Here is a 22,168-nt window from a genome sequence, read left to right as displayed (position 1 = left end):
TTTGGCCATAATGATCATCGTTACATTTGGAGAAAAAAGGGGGAAGCTTGCAAGCCTGAGAACACCATCCCAACTGTGAAACATGGGGATGGCAGCATCATGTTGTGGGGTGGTTTTGCTGCAGGAGAGACTGGTGCACTTCACAAAGTAGATGGCATCATGAGGAAAGAACATTATGTGGAAATACTGAAGCAACATCTCAAGACATCAGCCAGGAAGTTAAAGCTTGGGCGCAAATGGGTTTTCCAAATGGACAGTGACCCTAAGCATACTGCCAAACTGGTTACAAAGTGGCCTAAGGATAACAAAGTCAGTGTTTTGGAGTGGCCATCACAAAGCCCTGATCTGAATCCCGTTGAAAATTTATGGGCAGAGCTGAAAAGGCATGTGCGAGCAAGGCAGCCTACAAACTTGGCTCAGTTACACCAGTTCTGCCAGGAGGAATGGGCCAAAATTCCTGCAAACTATTGTGAGAGGCTTGTGGAAGCATATCCAAAAAGTTTGACCCAAGTCATACAGTTTAAAGGCAATGCTACCAAATACTAATGAAATGTATGTAAACTTCTGACTCTCAAGAAAATAATAAAAAAATGTCTAAAAAATGATCTCTGTCATTATTCTGGCATTTAGCAAATAGAAATAATTTTGGTAATCCTAATTGACCAAAAACGTGAAAAGTTTAATCTGATTTAATGTTAGACGGTGAGAAAAAAAAGTTTATGTGCCTTTTTATATAGTGTATGTAAACTTCTGGTTTCAACTGTATGTTAACAGTGGTAGCCAGCTCCTTGAGTGCCAGTTTCCTTCCTCCATCCTTTGTCATTATTTATTCCACATTTAAAAAGTAAAACTGGCACTAAACGAAGAGCTGTTTGGGAGCTAAACAACCAGCTCTACTGAACTGGGCTAAATTATCTGGATCTCTAAAAAGAGACAGATTTCCCATCACGAGTGAGATTGGAGGTTAGTGAGACGGTCATCAGCTGAGGAAATACGGGCAAGATCAGCATTTAATTTGCTGAACCAAACCTAACTGCTTTGTTGAGAGGGACCATACACGAGTAGCTTGTCCAAGCTTTAGTCCAAGCATGCTGCCATTTCTCTGTGACTTTTTTAAAGCTTTTATATTTTTGCCTGAATATTTCACTTTTTCAGGACTCAAAAGTAGCATAAGAATTAAGAATGTTTATATTTTCCCCACTTTAAAAGGTTGGCATAGTCATAAGCAGCTCAAATTATGACCTTTTTGATGACTATTCTCTATGTAGAAATCACTTCTTGGCCCCCAAGGTATGTTCTTTGCTGCTATGTGATATCATCTGCAAAGACCCTATTGATGAATCACAAACACTGCCCTTTACTGAGTCAAGTGAGGCCTGCAGGTCTTTAGATGTTGTTCTGGGTTTTTTGTGACCTCCTGGATGAGTCATCGATGCACTCTTGGAGTAATTTTGGTAGGCTGGCCACTCTTGGGAAGGTTCACCACTGTTCCAAGTTTTCTCCATTTGTGGATAATGGCTATCGCCGTGGTCGACTGGAGTCCCTAAGCCTTAGAAATGACTTTGTAACCCTTTCCAGACTGATAGATGTCGATGACTTTGTTTCTCATATGTTTCTCTAGATGGTGCCATGATGTGTTGCTTTTCGGGATCTTTTAGCCTACTTCCTGTTGTCACAAGCACACATAAATGTATGCTTTCAGGGAAAAACAAGAAACAAGTTTGTGATCATATCTTTTTTAATTGTTTTCTCCCCTATATAATGAGTCTTTTTTACTGATCATGATACACACAGCTTATACTTTGCATTCAAAGTGGATCACCAACAAGAAAAACTAAAACAACACAGCACACACAGACATCAAACAAAGGTTCCTTTTTTCCTCACACAGTCACGGCTCAAAGACTTTTCTTACAAACTCAAAACTTCACACACGACAGCGATGGAGAACGTTAACAGAACACAACAAGTGTTCAAAGAAAAAAACTGAAGAACTAGCATGTTAGAAACAGATCTATAGCTATACTGAGGTCTCTGAGGAGGCTAAGAAATGCATTAAAGTTTTTATTCTATGCTTGGAATAAATACTTATGGCATCAAACACTGCAGCGACAGTTTAAATCTATCAGAGGAAATGTGTTTTAAAAAACTGCTCCTGTTGTAAATACTCATTAAAGTCAAGACAACCTATAGAGGAAAATCATCTTTGCACCTTAAAAATCAATTTTCTTACTTTTCCCACAAGTGAAAAAGTCTGTGTTTGTTCAAGAAGTCGGTACAGGCATTTAAAGATGAGTCTGGGTTTAGTAACAGATCTGAAAGTACTGGCTGGGTGATTTCAGAGGGCTCTTGTGGCCCGCTGTGTCCTGCACCGTGTTCTGGCTCGTTGTGGTTTTCTGCAGGTTCAAGGTGAGGGACGGGGATTTTTTCCTAGTCTCCGTCTTGCTGCTCCCCTTCGCCTGAGGGTTGTTTGGTGCCGTCATGGACCCGCTGCTGGCAGGCACCGAGGCTGCAGATTTGGCGTTCTCAGAAGATCCAGTCTTTCTTGCGAGGGGGCTCAGATAGATCTGCATAGTCACTAAGTGAAGTGGTGAGGTGAGGTGAGGAAGACGAGAGGATGGACGGGGAGTGTGAGTGGATGAAGAGATGAGGAGGAAGATGACAACAAAAGGGTGTAAAGGGGTTAGGGGAGGGGACACAAGTCATAATGAGATGTGAAAAAAATGAAGGATGGACATAAAATAAAAGCTCAAACACAATGCTCTCAGAATGGGATGACAGTGTATGGGGTGCCATGTGTGCCAAAATTCTTTCTTTGATTTTATCAGAACATTTGACAAAACATTTATACATGTGGATTTAACCTCACACTGTACTTTAGGTGTGGAAAAAACTGTTCTTTTAAGGCAGTGGGAATTGGCGGGGCAAATATTGTGTGGGATCAGACTCTATCCAGACTGCCTACTTTGAGGACCGCAACCTCTGTACTCGGGACATACAACGCAACCCCTAACCCATCTGACTTGTCTGTTTGTAGAGTAAAATTGAGACAATGATTAAGGTGTTTTACATTTGGCAGGATGTTTTTTCATACAGTGCCCGGGCGCAATCAAAGTTATAACTTAAGCCTATATTGACAGCATCTCAACATCTCAACAAAGCAACACCTTAAATATTAGTAAGACTAAACTCCCTTGCGAGTAAGAACTTATGTTCAAACTAGGCTACGTTTCAACTTTTGCATAACTGGTGCAACCAAGATAGATCCCTAATGTGAAACCGCTCTTAATCTCTATGTTGCTGTCCCTCTCCTGGGCTCTCTGGCTCTTTCTCTCTCTCTCTCTCCTCAGCTTTGGGTTGAAAATGTGACAATATTTCTGTTTTTCTTTCATGTACTATTATTTTTATGTAATATCAAACCAGAAACTAAAGGATTATTGAAGGTTTGACAACCTTATTAAAAACATGTCATTAATATCCAGTAAGGTTTATATGTTTACTTTTAATATGTTATTTTTATGTTCATGCAACAAAAGTGCATAGTACACTGTGCTGCTAATTATAACTGATAATTTTATTTGAATCTTTGTTAATATAGAAGTTGTTGAAATGATTTCAGTGTGATGTATCTGCACTTTTTGAACATTTTTAGCAAATTCAATCAATGAGATGCCAATACTGATAACCTTATTACCTCCGCCAAGGAGGTTATGTGATCGGCAGGGTTAGTTTGTTAGTTTGTTAGTTTGTTTGTTTGTTAGCAACATAACTCAAAAAGTTATAGACGGATTTTGATGAAATTTTCAGGGAATGTCAGAAATGGCATAAGGAAGAACTGATTATATTTTGGGAGTGATCCAGATCACCATCTGGATCCAGGAATATTTTGAAGGATTCCTTACTATTGGGAGATAGGGCTAATGGTGGAGGTCTGCACTCTCCAAGTGCTTTTCTAGTTTTGTAACTAAAGTCTTGACATAAAATTTTATCAGTGTACCACCTTTGAAGCCAAAGCTTTTAATCCATTTAAACCTACTGCACACACTAACATAATTACACTAGTTTAATGATTCTTAAGCGGTCAGGTATCAGGACCCATCCCCACCTACTCATGAGAATTAAGGACCCAAATTTTAAAGTCTTCAATCCAACCAGTGTATTTAGTAAAAAAATGTTGATATTTGGGCCTCAGATGCAACGAATTGAACAACAAGACAGAGGGGAATGCTTAGATTTTATTTTCAATCTTAGTAATGCTTGAGGAATTACCTTATTGTCTTTGAAAAACTAGATTTATAATCTTTTTAAATATTTAAAAGTTAAATATTTTTTTCAAATGACTTAAATTAATGTGTTGCTACAAGAAAAGTAAGCAGGATAGATAATATAAATGTAAAATGCGACCCACTGGAAACAGTTCTGCCAGCCACTTCTGGGTCCCTCCTCTTGAGAACTGCTGCACTAGTGTAACATCCTGCAAGTGCACTGTGTGTTTGGTAATTTATTTTATCCGGTGATTATGCTGTCAGATTTGCACACCATTAACTTCATGGCTCAGGAGGCCATCTTATCTTTTCTGTTCTTATTTCTGCACATTGTGTTATCCTTATGAAAGCTCTTTGTGTCTTATGTTAAAAAACAAACTATTTTTATTTGTTGTTAGTTACTTACAAGATTGACACATGAAGACAACACAAGGACCATATTTATAAAGTGGACACATAAGGACAACATGCAAACAATGCAATCAAGTGGCAGGGGCTGCAACAAGATGGCACATGCACGGTTTTATGTTGAGATGACACAAGAAGAGTTTGTCAGTTGTAAAAACAACATAGACAACCTGATTATCAAGATGCTGTAGGTTTGTCACAGCCAAAGTATAGTTTAAAGTTTAAGATACTAGTGGAGTTTTCACCCACCCACCAGTCTTTTATGCACATTTTCAATTTGTGCAAAAATAAGCCGAAACATAGCAAATTTCTAAAAGAGGTAAAAAATTAAAGCATCTCAAAAAGGTTGGCATATTTTTGGAAGTTATGCTTTTTGCCTTGGAAAGAGATTTAGCGAATAACTGATGATGTCCCTAAATTAGCATTTTTAAGTTAGCAACCTGTGCTGTCACTGGAACTCTTCTTAGAGCACATAAACATTACATTTCCACTTAGAAAATATGCATGGATTTAGCTTATCTCTTAACTCTACTCTTTGAGAAGAATTGAACACAAGGAAATGTGATGTTGAGCCCTCTTCTTCTTCTTCTTCTTCTTCTTCTTCTTCTTCTTCTCCAAGTTTTGGCAGGCTGTGAGCTCACTGAGCCCCTCATTGTCTCCAGTGATTTTATTTTATTTTTCATAAACTGCACCACTGGCTGCTCAACCTGTTGACTCTTAACTTGCATAACGGTAGTGGATAGAAATAAGTCTGCCTTTTCTGTTGCCAAATGTTCAAGAATTTGTGTAAATTTTTTGACACTGGATAGAAACTCCACTACAGAAAAGTTAATTGTATCAATTTGAGTTGATTTAAGAAGTTAATATGTGACATAATTTTGGCACTGATGGCACTCCATAGAAATTGTGTAACAGTCAATTAAGTGTATGGCTGGTGATGAATCCTACCTTTGCAGTGTGTCACACGTCTTGACCCTGCATAAACACACACACAAGTCACATTAAATTCCAGGAAATAAAAAAAAACCCTGATATCACTCTTTAAATCACTAAACTGAGTGTTGTTTTGATTAAAAAGAGCTGAGTCAGCAGCTGCTCCACATTCCTGCTATGAGAACAAATGCTGCCAGGAACACCCGGGAAAACAAACTGCAGAGAGGCAGAGAAAGCCCACTTACCTACGTTGACTGCAGCCTCTTTAGACTTGCTGCTGCTATAATGAGACAGAGGGAGAGTTTGATAGAGGGGCAGAGGAGGACATGAGAAGGACAGGAAAGAAAAAGAGACAGTCACCCAATCTCACAAAGCAGTCAGCCATGTCACTTTCAGTCTGTCTAAACGATTAAAACAGTGTGCTGCTGAGAGAAATTTTCTCTGTGGTTTTAGGGGGTTTTTATCTAAAACAGGATGTTGAGGTTGGAAATCACCGTGATTGTATTTTGTGAGATGTGATTCAGCCTTTATTATCCAAGGATAACTGGGTGGCCCCAAAAATCAATAGAAATTTATACTTGTACGGGTTTTTTGAGAAGTGTTTGTGGAAATTAACCCTGAAAAGGAGGAAAGGGAGTGATTTTGTCACTTATTTGGCTCATAATGATACGTAGTAGGAATAAAGAAAAACCTCATGTCTTGTGTCAGGAAGTTTTATAAATGTTAGTGAATTTTCTCACCCTTCCTGAGCTTTCCTGCTGGTGGAGGCCGCAGAGCTGGGTCGTGATCTGGTCGTCTTACATGGACTGTCCTTCACACTACCCAGTGGGCTCTTCACACCACTGCAAGGATGGAAAACAAGCTCTGTAATGTCATGTCTTTTTCATTTTATACAAGTTTTTTTTTTTAAACTTATAATTACTTCTAGCTTAACAGTTTGATCCATGGACTTGAGCCTAAGGAGTTAAATGTTAATGTAATCAAGGCTTAGAGGTCCAACTTTGTTTCCACATAGGAATTCACTGTGTGATACAAAACCGTGTTAGTCAACAAGAAATCCATAAGAGGAAGAAGAAGAAGAGGCAAAATACAAGCAAGACCATGCATTAAAGGAGTAGGCAGTTATATATGATGCAAAAGATACACAACATGGACAACAGTATTTGGATGCCTGATTATTACACCAACAGGGGCTGTAAGGGCATTGAATTCAAATGCATGTACTTTAATATGAAGTTGCACCCCTATGCAGCTAAAACAGCCTCCAGTCTTCTTGGAACACTTTCCACAACATTTGGAGTGTTTCTGTGGGGATTTGGGCCCAGTCATTCTGTAGAGCACTAATGAGGTCAGGCTCTGATGATGTATCGGTGCGCTTCAAACCACTCTATCCAATGTTTGGCATGGGACTTATGATGTGAGGTTTGCATGCACCTGTTCAGCTATGGAAACCGATTCCATGAAACTTCTTCTGCACAGTTTTTGTGCCATTATTAAATATGAATAATGGCACAGTATTAATGCCAGTGGAATTTCAGAACTCTTCAGCTATGGAATCAGCAGACAATGGTGACTTTCTATGCACCATGCACCTGAACAGCCATTGACCCCGCTCTTGGACGTGGTCTTTGGCTTCGTGGCTGAGTTGCTGTTGTTCCTAAATGCTTCCACTTTCCAGTAATATCACTTACAGTTGACTGGAATATCCAGCAGGGATGAAATTTCACCAATCGTCTTATTGCAAAGGCGGCATCTGTCACAGTACCACACTGTGAAGTCACTGAGCCATTCAGAACGACACATTTAGTATCACATTTATTTTGCTAATGAGACTGCATGGCTGGGTGGTTAATTATATACACCTGTGGCAACAGATCTGATTGAAACACCTGAATTCAATCAATAACAAGTGTGGCCAAATACTTTTGTCTATATAGTTTATTTTAAAGCAATAGCAGGACATACTCAGATCTGAAATATAAATACCTAACAATATTTGCTTAGAGGAGCATCAAAAACTCAAACTAACCACATCTTAGTATTTGATATGTCTCTATGCCAGGTGTAGCTTGTTATCTCCAGTGATGGTGAATCTTAATGCTTTAGCATACAAGAACATTTTGGACAATGCTATGCTTCCAACATTGTGGCAACAGTTTGGGGAAGGCCCTTTTCTATTCCAGCATGACTGTACACCAGTGCACAGAGCAAAGACTATAAAGACATGGTTTGATGGGTTTGGTGTGGAAAAACTTGACTGGCCCACACAGAGCACTGATCTCAACCCCATTGAGCACCTCTGGGATGAACTGGGACAGAGATTGTCAGCTAAGATCAGTGCCTGAGCCAATAAATGCTCTACAGAATGCATGGGCACAAATCCCCACAGAAACACTCCAAAATCTTGGGGAAAGCCTTCCAAGAAGATTAGAGGCTATTTTAGCTGCAAAAGGGGGCAGCTCCATATAAAAGAGCATGTACTTGAATACAATGTCATCACAGTCCCTGTTGGTGTAACGATCAGGCAGCCAAATTTTGTCCATATAGTGTATTTTGTTCACTCACTATGATTGCTTTTAGCTAAATAGAGAAGAGCTTCATATTGGTCTTTGCCTGAGGCCTCAAAATCATTAAAACCACCCCTGATTGCTGGAATCACTGCAGCTTATGATGATGATGATGATGATGATGATGATGATGCCTTTTATCTACATAGATATAAAATACTTGACTCGATATGAGCAGACCACAGATCTTACACATGAAAGCATCATAGAGAAAAAGCATGACACCATTCTCTGACTAATGCTTCTTAATGTCAGTATCATTCAAAGGTAATTGAGAGGAAGACATGTGCAGAGAGGTTTTCTGCTTTATCGCCCTGAAATAAAGACAGGCGCTGGGATAATTACTGAGCATATGAGCTGTTTCTGAGATAATGGAGGGTTTCTGCTCAGTTTTCTTTTACACATTAAATAAAGAGAGCTTAAGCTTCAAGAGAAACACTGTCCATTCAGACTGTGTGCTCTAGCTTCTGTGTTATCTGTGTGTTCAGGATCACAGCAAAGGCTTTTTGATTATTTTTCCCCTCTTGAAAAAAATCAACGAGAATTGTTGACCTTTGCTGTATCATTTACCAACAGTAAACACATGACTATCAAAAGTTTATTAAATGTCTTCTTGTCAAATGTAATCTCATTTGAGCAGTGTGTGTTACCTGCGGGGTGGTGTGGGGCTGTAGTTCCTGGCTGCGGCGCTAGAGGGCAGCGTGGTGCTCTTCTTCAGGGAGGCTGAGCTGGAGGTCACATTAGGCGCTCTGGAGGGCAGTGCCAGAGACACAGGCCTCGCTGTGGGGATGTACACAATGAGGTGAGTATTAAATATGCACTGTTTATTGTCTCTGTTATAAAATGTGATAACTGAGATTAAATTCTAAGTACTGAAATATTATGACATGTTTGAACTGATTTTCTTCATCATTTCTACAGGTGCCTAATGATTATGGAGGATTTACATAGTTTTTACATTGCATTGAAACTGTTCTCTATAAAATAAACTTAAGTATATAAAGAGGGGTTTAGGCCTTGAGCTGTTAGTTAGTTAATAAGTGAGAAGCTCACAGTAATACTGAATAAGTTTATCCATTTCTGAAATACTTTATGTATAAGACTTAGTCACTTTTCTTTGGCTTAAATGATCATTTAAAAAAATCCTTGAGAAGTTAGCATTTCTATTATTGATAATGAAGATAATTATGGCCTGAGTGTTGAACACATTTTAGCCAAGATTTCTCCTTGTAGAAAATTACAGATGAATCTGATTAAACATTTACATAATAGATATTTAATATTTCTTGCACAGAGAATCAAAACTTCCTCAGGCATTTTTGACAGCACCAAGTGAAAATTTCCCTCATTAATGATGATGCTTATTACTATTGTCAGTCGTTTCTGTCTGGTGATTCTCAAACCTGATGTTTGAAGACACAGAGCAATGTTTTTAGTGAACAACAGTGAAAGAAATTTTCACTTTTATTACCATCTAATAGTGAAGAAGAAGTCTGGTCTAGTTCAGTACGGGTCTAAAGGCCTCTCTGTTGCCCCTGCACTTCCTCTTCAGTTATTTCAGCAACATCCAAGAACTTTCTAGCAGCATCAATGATAATCTCCATTCTGTCATCAGCAGCACAGTTAATAATCATAGCCAAGAAGGACTGAATTTTATCCTTGCACAAACAATAACCATGCTTCTCTTTTGTGCTTGAATCTCTACCTTTTCCTGTCATGTGTTAACCTGTGTTTCACACATCCATCTGGAAAACCTTCAATACTAAGCGTTTGAGAAAGGGCAGAGGATTTGAAAAAAAAAAACTCGGAGTGTGATTGGATGAATGTTCTGTCACATCTTGACGAGCCAATCAGAGCAACAAAACAGGTGACATAGCTGTGACTGATGTGCGGGTGTGCAGCTACTGAAGAATAACACGAACCATAGTGACTGTAGACATGTCAGTACACGACTTTTGTCGTTTTTGAAAAGAAAACAACTCAGTGCTGTTCTTTGTTCTTCTTTTAAGTTCTGATAAAACTGGTGCTTTAGCAGCATGTACGCTAATGTCTTCTGCCATAATAGCACCCGCCACTTGTTGTTGCTTGCTTATGTCTTGACTCCGTCGTGCCTGCTGATTGGTCCTGTCACTTTCTAACTGGGCCCAAACGGTTCAGACCGGAGTTTCGCACGATGGATTCACCAGTGCGAAACAAGGAAACGGGCGTATCCATCTGCTTTGCAAGGTTATTCATGTGTATGTTGTCTCTTAGACCTCATTTTCTATCATTCTTCCTCTTTCTTCCTCTTTTAATGTTCAACTTTTTATGCCTCATGCTCTGCCCTACACTGACTAGTTTATCTCAATGTCAGTCATTGCATGAAGTTTTGCCCATTCTAGTGTTGAAATCTGCAGAGAGGGTCTGATCTGCATTGCTTGGGAGTCTAGTTTCTTACCAAATTTGTGAATTACTTGTGAAATTCCTCCAAATATACCAAAGTGTTACAGAAACTTTGTCTAACCCTTCATTACTATAGATATTTTTTGTTAGTATTGAGTATTTCCCTCTGCAGCCATGTCTAAACTTTTGTTTATTTCTGTTGTAGTCAATGTTATTTTTAGGAGAATGTTAGAGAATGTTTTTTATAACAACAAATTTTGAATCTAAAAGTCTTTTTTCACTTTTTTTCTTATTTCTATTATTAATCCCCAGAGGAAATTCAGTGTTTACTCTGTCACTTAACGTTATGCACACACATAGGCCAGGAATACACGCATGCACAAACAGGATCCTGTGGCAGTGCAGTCATGGAGAGAGGTCAGAGTGAGGGACTGCACCTGAAGGTGCCTGAGCTGTTGGGGGTTCGGTGCCTTGGCAGTGCTCTAAAAGTAAACGGGCATTTTTCCAGCCACCAAACCAACCCAGCAACCCACTGGACTGAGCTAGCGCCAGCCCGATGGGGAAGTCAGAAGGAAACGTAAAACCTTGGACTGAAGTTAGCAACTAAAGAGTTATAACTTTTACCCTCAATAGAAGTCAGTCTGCATAAAAAGATTAGTCACTACACTGACAAACTTTAGAGCAATGAGACATCAGCAGACATGCAGGCCTTCATGTTAAAATCATAACATTATACATTTAATGGTTTGTATGCAGTGATCTTCACACAGAGCTTTTCTGACCTTTAACTCCTGTGGTCCTCTTCCCTGCAGCAGCAGCAGCAGCAGCAGCTTGGTGCTCCTCTGAGATGTTGAGCCTCTTCAGGACGTCAGCCAGAGCCAGCTTCAGCAGCTGGATCTCATCCTCCTGCATCTGCATCCTCTGCTCCAGGTAGGTGAGCCGGTCAGCCACGTCCAGACCGCTCGCCGCTGAGCTGCGGTCATCTGAGGACAAGACAGAACAAAATGTGCGAGACTGACAGACAGACAGGATCAGACTGAATTGTTTCACACAAGTTTGCACCAGGACACAGATTATTTTTTTCATACTTTTCAATGATATTACATAACCAATGACATGCTTAGAATAAAAGAAAAATCTGATGCCTTTACTGAAAATTTAATAGATTTCATACTACATCTTTATATTTGTCTTGTGCATTAAAATAGTTAATAGAATTGATGCAAATGTGCAGATTTATGAGAGAGGCCTGGCAGAGCAACAGTCAATGTTAAAAGACTGAGAGGGAACTGTGGTTGTATAACCTGATACACAATATGGAGAGAAAGATGCCAAGAGTGAAATGAAGGATGTGCAAAATGACTCACACTGAAAAGATACAAGTGTTTGGTATGAAAACATATTGATCATGAAAGAAAATAGTCCTCTAATCCTTAAAAATCCCTAAATAAGAAGGTGAAGATCATCTGCCCACCCACTAAAAACCTGTAGGGTCGATCGGGGAAAGTTGCAACAAGCTTGATTCCTCCAGTCCATCAGAGAGATGGTATTGTACTGCACATGCCCAGTAAGAATTAAATCAGCCAGAAAGACTCAGAGGAATAAAAACTCATATGAAGGTATAAATTAATTTTTAGGAGTTGTATCTGTGATGTATTATCCTAAACTTCAGTTTAAAGCAAGTGAAATAAAAGTCTGAAATCTTCCTTTGTTGACTTTAGAGCAAGCCAAAGCCTCTGTTGTTGAAAAACAAAGCAAATGCAGAAATGCAAAAAGCTGCAGCTCCTTGAGTGTCAACTTGAGGAGCTGCAGAAGACAATAGAACCAATCTACAGGCTGGTGGGCAGCAGCTGCAGGTCTGTAGTTTCAGGACTGCAAAACTATGAAACCTCTTTTTTCACCATAGCACCACCGAGCAAAGTGGATGAGCATTGGTATCAAAGAAGTTGTGAAGAGTTGCATGCTGGATGATCTGTAATCACCATAATTAGTTAATTATCAGGTAAAATAAAGATGAAATCTTATTAGGCCAGATATTTAAAAAGGTTGGACGACACTGGGACTGTGGGGGCATATTCTTGATTTTATGAATCTACATTTGAAATTTCATAGTTTGATAAGCAACATTGCATGATCTGAGACAAGAATGAAGACAAATTCCTTTCACAGAACTAAAAACTACAACAGTAAGCTTTAAGCAAATTTTAAATTGCTTGGTATATATTTATTCTAAAAATATATAGAGATAGTAAAGTTGCACAAAAGCATTTGTTTACAGCACATCTGACCCACAGACTGTAAAATACAAAGCAGACCTGTTCTAACCCTGTAACTATAATAAAGTTTCATGCCCTGTAAGACACTCACATGTAAAAGAAGAAAGAAAAAAGCTCAAGGGTCCCATTTCTGCAGGTCCTGAAAATGTTGCCTAAGAGCCTGCAGATGAATCTTCTTGCAGAAGAACCAGAGGTCACTTGATACAAAATTTCACAGCTAAAATAAAACGCCTGGTTTTAGTTGGAATAGAGGACACATTTTTATAAGAAGGATGTGTGCTTTGTTTGATTAGGAGCATGACTGTTTCTTGGTTGATCTAGAGTTAGTTTGATTTCACTGCGGTTTGTCTTCACTTTCCAAATGGCTTACAGGGCTTCCATGGCAGATTGATAAAAGTCGTTTTCAACCCTAGGCCTTTCCTGTTGTTCACATTTGTCCCTCACAGCAGGAATTTTTCCTGCTTTTTGTAGAAGTTCAGTGCAAGCATAACTACAGCTCTTACTTGGTTTGATCTAGTCCAAATAAACATTGGAAAGCCTGTTTATTTCCCTTTTAAAGGACGCCATATTTGTAAGGGTCATGCATTTGTGGGATGAGCAGCAGTGCTGAGTATGTGGGGTGCGCCCATGAAAAATTTGCCAAATTTCATCTGCCAATGCCAAACAGCTTATTTTGCTGTTGCTATTGAGCTTCTTGTACCTCCAGGTGCTGACAGTTCGGTGTCAGATTGTCAGCACCTCTAAGCATGGGCCCTGCTACAGTGGTCAGGTGCCTGCACCAAGAATCAGCATGCCACTTTTGACAGATCTGGATAAGGCAACTTCAAGCTCATGTTTCACAAAATCAAGGTTCAGAATTATTTGGGGTGACCTCCGGTACCACCTCTAAACTAAGTGCCAAGTTCCATATCAAGGGATGTTAGAGACAGGCTGTGAAGTGGGCAACACCCCAAGAAGATGGTTTCCTCACCCGGTCAGTACAAAGGAACTGTAGGCTGTCTTCTACAGACTTGCAGTCAAAGTTTGCAGGCTGATTCTGCCCAGACAAAGCAGATCAGATTGTAAGTTCTCTGGTCTCATAGGACTGCCAGGAGGCAGGTTATAAAGCTGTTTTTACACATGCTTTCTTTAAAATCTCTTCAAAATTTTAGACAGGCTGTCCCTTAAATCCTTTTTCCTTTATTGTTTACACAGAATAAAAGGCATGGCAGGACGGTCATCAAACAGTACAAACGGTATCTATATCAATAAAAAAGCAGGTAAAAAGACACTAGCTATCAGGATTTTCAAATATGCAGTTTAATTATATGGACCAAGATAGCACTGTTCACAAGCCACCCATTCTTCATTTGCATGAAGTGAACATCATCACCCCTCCTGTTTGTTTGCGTTGAATCTTGCTGACCATTACCCTCTGTTTAAACATCACCGCTCCTCTTGAGTTTACTCTAAAATTTTACTCTGGGTTTGGAAAGAAAAAAAATCTAGAAAAATTGATGAATTGATGAATAGCTTTGCTATTTCAGTTCCTACATGGAGCTCATCTTCAGAAGTTTTTTCAGGGCTTTGGTGATATAGAATTAAACACTGTATGTAACCGACAGACATGTAAAAGCAGCTGCAACTTTCTCCAGTGTCCCCTAATTCCCATCTCTTTTAAAGCATACTGTTGTAGAAACATTCAACTAAATCAACTACTTAGGCTAAAAACTTGAACGCAAATCAATATTTATTATTTACTGATCCAGATCCTCCCTGAAATCCCATTTAAGGTTCACCTTTTTTGCCAACAAGAGAGGAATAAGCTCTTTAAGCGCGCCTGTTGGTGCTGAGCCTTCAGCAGAAATCAAGCTAATGAGGTCACAGCACAGCTGGACACAGCAGACACAAACACAGACGCATGTAAACAAAGGAAGCCTAGCACAAACAGAAAACAATTAAAACTGTTATTTAATTAACTATCTGTTTTCTAGAGTATATTTCAGTGACAATATTTCTACCGTGGGAGACGCTGGACCCTGAGGAGCACTCAGGGAGCTTCTGCTGCCCACCGCTGGTTTGACCTTCCTCCACCAAATACGTCTTCCTCCTCTTCCTCTCCTCTCGCGAGCAAACCCTGTCGCTCCTCTTCCCTCCCCTGGCTCCGCTCAGATAGGCCGGCTCTCCTTCCATCTGAGTTTGATCCACTGGCTGGTGTCCACTAAGATCTCATCTCCTTTTCTCCACTGAGCTCACACTCCACACACACTCTCAGCCGCTCTGGTGTAATGTCCTCCTCTGTTACAGCATCCAGACTCTTTTACAGTATATTAAATGCTGCTGGTTTATGATGTTTTGATCCTTCTTTGCGTCCTTGGTGGTCTCTTAACTCCCTGTGGGACTCTGTGATGTGTACCATGGAGCTTTAAGCCTTTTGCTTAGAGTGAGTGCTGGTATAAAGGTGGGGGTGGGGTTGATAATGCTGAAAAATCTCTGTAGTCGTCCAATTCAGCCTAAATTGTCTTTGCACGTGTGTGTTTGTGTGTGAGTGTGTGTGCAGAGTACAATGATAATCCCTCAGACTGAGCCTCTTTGACCCCGCCCCCACACATAAGCCTCATGTCACAACCAGAGATGGAGACATCCACAGAGGAAACAGTGGAAATAAACCTGAGATGTGGCCTCTTGTTGTTTAGAAATGCAGTAAATATTGTGTACATCCACAGAGTCACAGAGGTCCCAGTAAAGCCCACTCTGAGCGACACTAGATTGTCATTTCAGCCTGAACGTCGCCTCCTAACAAGCACAGGAGCTCGCTCAGAAATCCAGTTATGTAATGAAGCATTACTTCACTGTTTTCAGAGAAAGTTGATTACAAACAAAATGGATCAGCTGTGCTTTTTTTGGTCCAAAAGTGTACTTTTATTTTTAACATGAGCTAGATTTGATTTTTATTTTTTTGACGTTTTTAGCATTCCAAATGAACGAAGTAATGTGTCTTTGCTCATCCTGTCCTGTATTTCAGTACTGTATCATGTACTGATTGTATTATACTGTAATTTGTGTAGTATCATATCATATTGTATTGTTCAGTGCAAATAAAAAGTATTCACTCCCTTGGATGTTTTACCTTTTTTTATTGATTTCATAAATCAATCATGGTCAATAAAATTTGGCCAAAAAAAAACCATCTTAAAAAATCATCTTGAATGTCAGTAAAACAGATTTCTACAAAGTAATTGAAAATTAAAAAAACATGTATTATAAAGTATGTTACTGCATAAATATTTGCCCCCTTTAAAGTGACTTGATCTGATTCAACAATTGGTATTAGTAGTCTCACAATTAGTGAAATTGATATCACCTGAGTGCAGTGAATGTGTCTAAAGTTATAGTTGTATAAAGACACCTCTGTCTGGAAGGCATGGTCACTGGTTGATCACTATTCCTGGCTACCATTATACCATGAAAACAAAAGAACACTCCAAGCAACTTGGAGAAAAGATTATCGAAAAGTATAAGTCAGGGGATAGATAGAAAAACATTTCCAAGGCACTGAACATCCCCTGGAGTTCAGTTAAATCCATCATCAAGAAATGTGAGGAATATGCCACATGTGTAAATCTGTGTGGAAGAAAATTCTTTTGTCTGATGAGACCAAAATGGTGCTTTTTTTGGCCACGCAATGTTTGTTGGACACCAAGCATTACCCACAAACACACCATCGCTGCTGTGAAGCACAGTGGTGGCAGCATCACGCCATGCAGCAAAATATAGGAAAATCCAGGAGGACAACAATATTCAGACAGAGATCTATAGTCAGGAAAATCATTTTCCAGCAAGACATTGACACAAAGCATACAGTGAAAGCTACAGAGAAATGGTTTAAAGACAGTAAGGTGAATGTTCTGGAGCGGCTGATGAGATTTGAATTCAATAAAGAATTTGTGGCTGGACTTGAAAAGGGCTGTTCACACCCAATCCCCATGTAACCTGACAGAGCTTGAGCAGTTTTAGAAAGAAGAATGCCGTAAAATTGCAGTGTCTAGATGTGCAAGCCTAATTGAGACCCATCCACACAGACTCAGTGCTGTGATTGCAGCCAAAGGTGCATCTCCTAAATACTGACTTGAAGGGGGTGAATATTTATGTAGTCACTTATTTTACATTATATATATTTTTATTTAATTGACTTGAAATTGAAATTTAATTGACTGAAAAAAATCTGTTTTCACTTTGATATTAAAGAGGGTTTTTTTGGTCAAAAAAGAAAAAATGTATTGCCCATGATTTCTTTTGTAAAATCAATAAAAGGGTTAAACATCCAAAGGGGTACTCTTCATAGGCAGTGTATATCTTACCCTATCATGCTGTAACCTATTGCATTCTATTGTATCCTGTCACGGCTGATCCTGTCCTGTATGTAGGTGTGTCGCATCATATAGTATAATGAGTGAACATCTTCTTTTACATTATTATTATGTCTTAATGGTTTGAAATGTGTAATAATGATACAAGAGACTGTAGAATTTGTGAAATACCAGGCCTTTCATATCGTATTGTATTGTAAAATGTAAACTTGCATACAATCTGCTCTGGTTTTGCCCTGAAATATTAGAATAAAAGCAATGTTGCTATGTCAACATTAACATGAGTGTTTCCTTCACTTTCATATGCTATATAAGGGCTTTATTATATTTTTATTTTGTTTCATAACCAACTAAAAATTCCTCACAGAAGCTTTAAACTAAACTACGTTCGTCCAACTGGTCTAGTCAACTGACCCATAAAGCAAGTTGCTCTGTACCTAGATGCTTCATTTAAAGATGAGGGAGTAGTTCTAATGATCTGATGACATATAGAAATATTTGAAAAGAGTCAGCTGTATAATACCTGTATTTGTTATGAAACAGAATTTAAAAAGTGTGTCAAGTAGCCTAAACCAAGGCCAAACTGCTGACTTTACTTTATACTATTGAGCCCTTGAGGGTCACACAGACAATCAGCAGTGACGTAACGTAAATTGATGTGTTCAGAAACAAAAGTGGTTTGCTGATGACTGTTTGCTGTTGGCTTTGAATGTGATCTCATGTCAACAAGTCTGGTCAGGTCAAGTGTGGGAGCATTATGCTGTTTCAGCACTGTGTCAACCTTGGTCCTTTACTGCTCCTGCCTCCTGATGGCCACTCCCAGGCCCATGCCCCATCTCTCTAGGTATCCTCCCAGTTGACCCCTCGGGTCACCCCTGGCGTCTGGCCCAGCCCTGGGCACCCAGTATGCATGCATATGTATGTGAGCTAGATCAGGCCCAGGAAAGCATGCCAGTTTCCCTGTAAAAGCAGCGCTGTTGCTCCTGTATCAGGCAGCTGACCCTTCACATCCTTACTTCCCTGAGCATACCAGCATTAGACACACGATCTAACAATGATACCCAAAGATGCACCAAAAAGAAGTCATCTCAAAGGAGTCTAGTCAGTGCCTCTGACCATCAGTCAGCATCCAGGCCTCACATGGGTATAGTAGGACTGGAAGAACCATGGACCAAAAGACTCTGACTTTCATCCTTATGTTCAGATACTGAGAATGCCACATTATCTTGCTCAGTAAACTCATCGCCCCATGTGTAAGTCCAAGTCTGCAGTAGTGCTCAACCACCCAATCAGTGGATTAGGCTACCAAGGTAGGTGAACTGGATGCCGCCATTTATTCACAGACGCAGAACCGATGGCAGCATCCAAGGCATCCCCAAATGCCTGGTGTAAAGCCCGACTGTTCAGGCCGCTGGTGATGGATCACAGCTTACAGGTAGATCAACACTCACTGCATCTGCAGCATCCATTTGGAGCTTACGACTAAGACGGTCTGCCCGATACAACCCCTCAAAGCAGCCAGACCATCGTTGTTTGATGTCTGACTGAGCCACATGCCACAGTCTCCTGCCCAGTTCCACTTTGTCATCAAGTCTTGCCCTGTGACGATTACAGTGGGACTGACATGTTTACATGTATTTTTAAAGTCCGGTTTTAGTCTGATTAAAGTCTCATTTATGCCCCCTTTGGATATGACAGTTGATCAGAATATTTTAAAGGATACAACATCACTGTAAACATACAGTACATGTCTGTTGTGTTTGGTTGGATGTTAAGAAATTAATCCCCTAGAGCAGTGGTTCTCAACTGGTCCAGCCAAAGGATGTACCACCTACTGTTATGTGAAGTAGAGACCCAAATTTCTGATTTTTATTAAATTAATAAAAAAAAAAAAAAAAAAAAAAATGCTGAAATTTGGGCCTCACAAGGAACACAAGAGGCTGAACATGCAAACATTTCATTTCACTATGGTTCACCATTATAACACAGTTTGGTTGTTTTTTTGAAAGGTGACAAGACATTTAAAAATGATCATATGAAAACTTAATTTCTCGAAAATATTTCCATCCAAGATAACAGGATAATAAGTGAAAATCTCAAGAAAAAAATCAGAATTTACTAATTTTCCTGCAAAATACAGTATATGGATGTTTGGTTAGGGCTTCAATATCAGAGATATTTTGCCTTTTTTCCTGAAACCAGTTTGCCACCCAATGAAAACAGCGAAGCAACCCACTTTTGGGTTCCAACCCACCAATTGAGCACCACTGCACTACTGTCTCTCATGGGCGGTCCATGATGGACCAGTGCAACTCATTGCTGCTCCGTCCGTCCTCTGCCCAGCTGTTCTGCTGTAGCTTTTTGTTTCTGCACTCAGGTGAGCTAACATCACATTTGTAGTTTCTTATAACCTTTGCAATTTCAGCAATATTTCAAAAGAAAGTTTGAGTAAAGTAACGCCCTTTTTTCAAACCACTTTTTCTGTGTTATGTTTTGTTGCTCTGGTTTGAATTGTTGGCTACATGGCTCAACACTGCCCCCATGATAACTGGCAGTATAGCACTGTTTGGTTCATGTCTATAAGCTTTGAGAGGCCGTGCATACGGACAAAATGAAGAAGAGAACATAAAGCTCTGTCCGTACTGACTGGAGCACAAATGAGCCCTAACACATTAATTTGACTTTTTCAAACTGCATGTAAACATACCGACTTATGCTTCAAAATCGTCTAAAATGCTTGTACCCATTGTTTCAAAATTGTATAACATGACTTTTCCTCAGATCTTAGGGCATAAATCATCTGAGATTTAAGATTTTCCTCCTGACAGAGCTGATCTGTGAGCGAACACTTTCAGTACAATCATGGAAGCTCTCGGCCAGCAGTAATCTGTCTCTCATGGACGGTTACAGCGCTGCGATTTTGTGTTTCTCCTCTTGTCCTGGCCGTGACACCACCCTCGTGCCACCTCCACACAACCCATATGGGATTGGGATTAGAATAGCACATAATCCCAGTGCTGTAAAAGGGAATTAGCAGCCCAAAGCTCAATCTCTGCACTAACTCAGCTATACAAAGAATAGGCAGGCTCCCTGGACGCCTTTCATGCAAATGTAAACACACTTAACACGTACTCTAAGTCTATCTATGTGGCTCTGACTCACACACACATTTACACACACGTTTACGGCTGTGAGAGTGCTAACAGTTTCAAAATTCATATGCCTGTTATGCATCTTAGCAGAATGAAACACATTAAGACAGAAAGCAGCGGAGTATTTAATCTCTGCTCACAGATGGTGTTTCTTGAATGAAGGAACAGCATCTGTCTGCTCATATCAGCAGCCTGCATGCTGACACATACAGAGCACGTGTGCACCGGCAATCCTGAGCATTTTAGTCCGCTGATACTAATATCCCTGAGGGGATGGGACATTTCCCTAAATCTGCTCAGCTGAGACTCATTCCTGCACACCCACACTTAAACGGTGTGGCATGTAATAAATATAGGAGCAGAGTTTAACTTTAACTTTATTGGTCAGATTCAGTATTGTTGCTGGATAAAGGGAAACACCAGAAATGTTAAAGAAAAAAGAGAGGATATTTGGCATGTCACTTCCTGCATTTATATGGTTGAGCAGCAGGTTTTGAAGGCTTGTTTAAAGTACAAAGTGTCAATACAGGCTAACATTGTTCTAGTTATCATTACTACCCCTGTAAGTATTACAGATAAATGGCTGTTCACTTTTTGTAGTTTTTTTGTCATTAACATTTAATTTAGATCCTTGGTATTAATGCTTTTACTGTAATAGGTTTGCAAAAGTACAAACTAAGCTGTTAGTATCTATGCAAACTATACTTTTTTGCACATTTACTAAGTTCTAAATTGCTGCTCCAAAGCAAACTCTACCTGTCATGAAGTCGGTGTCCGGTGCCAGCAGGGAGTCGCAGTGATAACTCTCCTTCAGTGAGGGCCTCCTCAGCAGGTCATGCCCGGTCTCCTCCATCCCCAGACCCTGGTCCAGCAGCTCCTCCATGTGCAAGTCCTCCTCAGCTGTGCCTGCTGCCATGGCCCCCCTGATGAATTGTGTCTCTGCTGGGGCTAATTCAGCTTCCCCAAACCTACTGTTGCCACCACCTCTAGTTCTCCCTCCCTCTTTCTCCCCTGCTGTCCTGTGAGGAGTGTGCTGAGGGTGCAGGGAGAGGGTGATGTCACTCAGAGTACAGATTAAAGACCTGGTAAGCCATCTGAAGCTCAGGGAGGACGACACAATGCGAGAGAAGGAGTCTGATGAGTGTAAGGAGGAGAAAGACTTGTACAGGCGGGGGTTTTAGTGAGGTGGCCCAGCAGGGGGGACTGACTTATGCTGAGGGGGGCGCATGAAGTAGAGAGTGCATACAGAATATCCACTCCATTATCAAATCTACAGGAAATGCAAACAAAAAGGTGTCATATACTTGCTACATTACAGGACTTTTGATTGAATGAACAAAACAATAAACAAGCAGCAATTTGGAATTCGACTTGGAACTTCAGATCCGTGAGTGTTCACTAGAGGCTTGCTACAAAAGCCAAGAAATCCTGACTACAGCCCAAATTAAAACATCCATTTTTAGATTGAATTAAAGTTTGATTTTTTTTTCTAGCTCAGTTCTTTTGCAGTAAAAACTGACTTTGTAAATCAGTGGTTTTGACTGTTTTACAGCTAAGGCCAGATATGTACTTGCTATTTCACCTCACGTTTGCATTCAGGTGCACCACAAGCATTCTTCTCAATAAACTTGCCTGCACATGATGTGTGTTACTGAAAGAAACCACTAGAGGGCGCATCAGTGAGCTCACGCTGAATACAGCTACCTCATGAGTGGAATGTAAACTACAAACATGGTAACAGAGTATACGGGGATGATATCAATCACCTCTGCTGCTCGCTTGTTATATTGAATTGAGAAGTCTTTCAAAAAACAAAAAACAGCCCCTCACAGGGTT

General features: G+C 40.0%; 1 protein-coding gene across 1 annotated transcript; it reads right to left on the bottom strand.

Moving 5' to 3' along the window:
- Nucleotides 1-2,303: 2,303 nt before the first annotated feature.
- Nucleotides 2,304-21,248, bottom strand: LOC121521958 (echinoderm microtubule-associated protein-like 1). The gene is made up of 7 exons (XM_041806177.1): nt 21,089-21,248; nt 11,338-11,538; nt 8,824-8,953; nt 6,347-6,448; nt 5,852-5,880; nt 5,622-5,648; nt 2,304-2,578 (listed from the first exon to the last, which is right to left on the bottom strand). The coding sequence occupies exons 1-7, from the start codon at nt 21,246-21,248 to the stop codon at nt 2,304-2,306; spliced, it is 924 nt and encodes a 307-aa protein (XP_041662111.1).
- Nucleotides 21,249-22,168: the final 920 nt, after the last annotated feature.

The sequence above is a fragment of the Cheilinus undulatus genome, linkage group 14 (genome assembly GCF_018320785.1).
Source record: "Cheilinus undulatus linkage group 14, ASM1832078v1, whole genome shotgun sequence".
Taxonomy (NCBI): Eukaryota; Metazoa; Chordata; class Actinopteri; order Labriformes; family Labridae; genus Cheilinus; species Cheilinus undulatus.
The sequence above is the reverse complement of the archived record's forward strand: the minus strand, read 5'-3'. Positions and strand labels throughout refer to the sequence as shown.

Excerpts from the sequence above, each read along its gene's own strand:
- LOC121521958 (XM_041806177.1), bottom strand. The coding sequence starts at position 21,248 with ATGGCAGCAGGCACAGCTGAGGAGGACTTGCACATGGAGGAGCTGCTG. Across the intron at positions 5,649-5,851 it reads AGAGGCTGCAGTCAACGTAG|GGTCAAGACGTGTGACACAC; the intron begins GTAAGTGGGCTT and ends GTGTTTATGCAG. Across the intron at positions 2,579-5,621 it reads ACGTGTGACACACTGCAAAG|TGACTATGCAGATCTATCTG; the intron begins GTAGGATTCATC and ends CACTTCACTTAG.